The sequence below is a fragment of the Colobus angolensis genome, unplaced genomic scaffold, assembly GCF_000951035.1.
Source record: "Colobus angolensis palliatus isolate OR3802 unplaced genomic scaffold, Cang.pa_1.0 Scaffold25, whole genome shotgun sequence".
Lineage (NCBI taxonomy): Eukaryota > Metazoa > Chordata > Mammalia > Primates > Cercopithecidae > Colobus > Colobus angolensis.
The window spans coordinates 2,707,650-2,712,549 of record NW_012115710.1 but is presented as its reverse complement, the minus strand read 5'-3'; the positions used below and the strand labels follow the sequence as shown (position 1 = coordinate 2,712,549).

At 60.0% G+C, this 4,900-nt stretch overlaps 1 protein-coding gene across 1 annotated transcript in view; it reads left to right on the top strand.

The window, feature by feature from the left end:
* The window catches only part of IGLON5 (IgLON family member 5), a 37,751-nt gene that overhangs the window by 30,441 nt on the left and 2,410 nt on the right, over window positions 1–4,900 (top strand). The window contains exons 4-8 of the mRNA XM_011946496.1: window positions 537–769; window positions 2,349–2,468; window positions 3,761–3,895; window positions 4,078–4,198; window positions 4,729–4,883. Of these exons, the coding sequence (XP_011801886.1) occupies window positions 537–769; window positions 2,349–2,468; window positions 3,761–3,895; window positions 4,078–4,198; window positions 4,729–4,883 (764 nt within the window). The remainder of the gene's footprint in view (window positions 1–536; window positions 770–2,348; window positions 2,469–3,760; window positions 3,896–4,077; window positions 4,199–4,728; window positions 4,884–4,900) is intronic.

Below are 4,900 nucleotides of genomic sequence, written 5' to 3'. Positions count from 1 at the left end.
CTCTGTCCCCCTCTCTGGGTCTCTGTCCCCCTCTCTGGTCTCTGTCCCCTCTCTCTGGGTCTCTGTCCCCCTCTCTGGTCTCTGTCCCCCTCTCTCTGGGTCTCTGTAGATCTCTCTCTGTCTTTCTCTCTCTCTGGGTCTCTGTCTCCCTCTGTCTCTGGGGCTGTCTCTCTCGCTGGATCTCTGTCCCCCTCTGTCTCTGGGTCTCTGTCCCTCTCTCTCGGTCTCCTTCTTCTTTCTTCTGCATCTCTAGTCCTCTCTCCCAGATTCTCTGTTCTCCCTTTTTGTATCTCTGACACACACGATCATTCAATGACCATGAGCTATTGTTCCGTTCTGCACTTGGGCTCACAGCTTTCCCTCCCTGAGGCTCAGCTTATCCCCAGCTGTATGGTGGGCACAGCAGCGTCCGCCTCACAGGGCTGTAGTGGGACCTGGAGATGCGGTGGCCTCCCTCTCCCACCCACCCCCTCGGTTGGGGAAGGCTCAGGCTGGGTGGGTGGAGAAAAACCTTCCCACTCTCCTGCTCCCTGAAGCTGCTTCATCGACGAGCATGTGACCCGCGTGGCCTGGCTGAACCGCTCCAACATCCTGTATGCCGGCAATGACCGCTGGACCAGCGACCCACGGGTGCGGCTGCTCATAAACACCCCCGAGGAGTTCTCCATCCTCATCACCGAAGTGGGGCTCGGCGACGAGGGCCTCTACACCTGCTCCTTCCAGACCCGCCACCAGCCGTACACCACTCAGGTCTACCTCATTGTCCACGGTGAGCCCTCAGCCGGGGCCTGGCTGGGTGGACGGGTAGAGAGCGTAGGGGAGACGAGGCTTGATGACAGATACCACATGTTCCCCAACCCCAGGGATACACAGCGAGAACGACGGACACAGCCTTGCCCTTGAGGATTTCAGCCCAGCAGAAGGGGGCCAGTCACACAGATAGTGACACATCAGCAGGATCGCTTCTAGGGCAGGAGAGCCACAGGGATGAGGGGGTGCTTGGGGGAAGACCAGGTTCATTTGCTCAGCCCCATTCCTGGAGTGCCTGCTCTGTGCAAGCACTGATCTAGGCACTGGGGCTACAGAACAAGGCAGGCTGTCCCCACACCTTGGGAGCTGATTTTCTAAGGAGAGGCTCAGAGAGGACTTCCCAGACATGACGTCTGAGCTGACGCCTTCGGCTGGGCACAGGGCTAAGACCAGAAAAGAAACAGTGTGTTCAGGGCCAGGCGAGAAAATGAACCAAGTGTGCAGAGGGAAGTCCCAAGAGGCTGGAAGTGCCAGATCCAGAGCAGGAGAGATGGGGCTGGAGAGCTCCTCAGTAAGGCAGGAGGCAGAGGGAGAGATGCGGAGAGCGGTCAGGAGCCTGCCTCCTGAGCCATCCGAAATGGTGGAGAGCAGGGAACACCTGGGGAGATGGGAACTGGAGACGGAGAGAACCCAGGGGGATCCTGGCAAGCTCCAACTCCGGAGCCAGGCTGCCTGGGTTCCAACCTCAGTGCCACCGTCCACCAGCCCAGGGACCCTGAGCAGGAGGAGAGGCCTGGGACTCCTCCTTTGCAAAATGGGGATGGTGCTGTCATAAATCCCAGACGTCGTCAATCGGAAGAGCTACTTTTATTTTATGCTCTGCTAGAAAAGAAAAAAAAAAAAAAAAAACACTGCCAGTGACACCCTGGCATCCTATCTCGAGGGCCATCTTGCTTGGAGAAATGTTCAAATGGGAGATGGGGCAGAAAGCACAGATATGTCTTAGAATTGATGAAATACAGTAACACCCACCCCAGAGGCTGGTAGTGAGCATCTGATCAGTGGATTTTGGTAAAGCACTTAGAATAGAATCTGTTACACAGAAAGTCCCATGTGGGTATTTGTTAAATAAATTAATTTAAAATAATAATAAATACAAATAGAGAAAGGAAGAAGAATTCAGACCCCAAGATGGAGAAACTAAGTTAGGATGAAGGTGGAGAGAGAATAGAGACAAGACCAGCAATTAGACAAGAAGATGCCAGGCCCAGACAGAGGGTCCAGAGAAAAGGGCAGAGACTCCTGGGTCTGAGGGAGGAGGGGCTGGGGAACTGGACTCTTGGGTCTGAAGGAAGAGGAACTGGGGGTCTGGACTCCTGGGCCTGAGGGAGGAGGGCCTCCGGGTCTGGACTCCTGGGCCTGAGGGAGGAGGGCCTGGGGACCTGGACTCCTGGGTCTCAGTGGGGAAGAGCTGGGGGTCTGGACTCCTGGATCTGAGGGAGGAGGGCCTGGGGGCCTGGACTCCTGGGTCTGAAGGAGAAAGGGCTGGGGGCCTGGATTCCTGGGTATCCATATTCAGCCTCTCCCCCTGCCCACAGTCCCTGCCCGCATTGTGAACATCTCGTCTCCTGTGACGGTGAATGAGGGGGGCAATGTGAACCTGCTTTGCCTGGCCGTGGGGCGGCCAGAGCCCACGGTCACCTGGAGACAGCTCCGAGGTGAGGACCCCATGCCAGGTCAAAAGCCCCGTCCCCCACTACGCAGTCTGGGCCCCTCCTTTCCCCATATCCCTAGCTAGTTTCCCGAGTCCCCTTCTCTCTGGCCCCTTGGCTTCCCCTCCCACCCTGCTTCCAGTTATTTCATCCGCAGACCCCAGACCGAAGAGCGTCACCACTGGCTTTCCACCTGCCATCCTAGGTCTGGGTCACTGCTTCTGCGTCACTTGCCAAACCCCAGCCTGCTCCACTTCCCCAACCCCAGTGTCCCCGACGTCTCCCCACGAGTTCACAGCATTCTCCTGGGCTAAGATCCCCTGCTGCTGGATGCCCTAAGCCAGGCTGCACCAGCGGTCCTGCATACATCTCTGCCTTTCTTCTGCTGGACACTTTAGCCCAGCGGGCCTCATGGTGTGGACCCCAGACCTGAAGCATCAGCATCCCTTGGGAACTTGCCAGGAATGCACTTTCCCAGGCTCCATCCAAGACCTGCTGAATCCAAAGCTCCCTCCCCCTCCACAAGCCCCAAGAACCAGCGCTCAAGGCTACCCACAAACAGCGCCAGGGTGCCCGTATATGACAGTCTAGGTCCTAGACGTCACCCGCCAGCCCTTTTATGTGGATCTCCACCACCAGATCCCAGATCCCTGGATCCTCATTCTCAGGGTCTTTGAAGACTCATGATGCCAATCACTAGATCCCATGACCATTCTGAATCCCTGGATCTTACCCCACTGGGTCATCTGAGCCCCATGATCCTGGTCTTGAGATCTGGGATCTCTGGGTGCCCTAAGTCCCAAAGGGTCTTCTGAGACTGCTGCTGTGTTATGAGACCCCCATATACTTGCATTGCTGATCCCAATCACCAGATCCTGATTCCCTAGACCCCATGAACCAGATCCCAGAACGAGGGACCCTGCCCCAATGGCTCTGTATTTGCTAGATCCTTCTGAGACCTGACATCCTGGGATCCCCCTCCCCATTGGGGTCCTCCCCACGGAGCCCCATGATCCGAGTCAGATTCCTGGAGGGATCTCCCGAACCCTTAGATTCTCTAACCCACCCCATTGGGCTCCAGGAACTGAGTCCCAGACCCTCGCTCCTTCCCCAACCCCGAGCTGGAGAGATCCCAGGCCCCCCGGCCCCGCAGCTCCTCCCCACCCCACCCCCATTCACCCGGGCACTCCAGGCCTTGCCGTGCCCGCCCCGCTGATGTGTGTCCGTGTTGTGCCCGTGTTGTCCCGTGTTAAGTGTTTGTGTCCGGCCCCGCCCCCTCCTCCTCCTTCCCCCCACAGATGGCTTCACCTCGGAGGGAGAGATCCTGGAGATCTCTGACATCCAGCGGGGCCAGGCCGGGGAGTATGAGTGCGTGACTCACAACGGGGTTAACTCGGCGCCCGACAGCCGCCGCGTGTTGGTCACAGTCAACTGTGAGCCCCCCTGGCACTGGGCACGAAAGGGTGGCCGACCCCGAGTCCCTGGGGAGGAAGGGTCTGAGGGAGGAGGAAGCGGGGGGGCGAGACTTCCGGGCCTGAGGGAGGCGGGGGCTGGGGGCGGGACCCCTCCGTCCCCACGCGGCTTGGAGAATTCGCTGACCCTCGCCCCTCGCCAGATCCTCCGACCATCACGGACGTGACCAGCGCCCGCACCGCGCTGGGCCGAGCCGCCCTCCTGCGCTGCGAAGCCATGGCGGTGCCCCCCGCGGATTTCCAGTGGTACAAGGATGACAGACTGTGAGGACAGCACTGAGGGGGGCCGTGGGAGCGGGACGGGGAGGTCCTTGGTCCCTTGGATTGTGAGGCAGGGGGACGGAGCCGGGCGGGGGAAGGCAGCAGAGCTCTGGGTCCCGGAACTGGGGCGTCCAGCTTCTGGGTGATGGGATCTGTCCAGCCTCCGGAAACAAGCTTGGGCCCCAGGATGATGAATGCTGGAGCCCCGTCTCCCTGGACTTTTCAGGGAGCTGGCCAGGGGTCGGGGGTCAATGCTGAGGATCTCTCGGGCAAGGTTTAGGGGACCAGCAGAGGGAGCCCCTAACGACTAGGGGTGCACCACGGGGGAGTCCAGAGTCCCTGAGAGGCCAGGGTGCCTGGAGAAGGGCGGCGGTGGGAGTGACCCGGGGTCCATGAGGTGCTGGAACCCGAGGCGATGGGTCAGTGGGGTAGGGGGCAGAATGCTTGGTCTCCGAGGAACAGAGGAGCCTGAGAGTCGGGGGGCGGGCCTGGCTGGGCGCTGCGGCCTGGCCCCTGACCCAGATCCCTGGCAGGCTGAGCAGCGGCACGGCTGAGGGCCTGAAGGTGCAGACGGAGCGCACCCGCTCGATGCTTCTCTTTGCCAACGTGAGCGCCCGGCATTACGGCAACTACACGTGTCGCGCCGCCAACCGGCTGGGAGCGTCCAGCGCCTCCATGCGGCTCCTGCGTGCGTCTTCGGGCGGG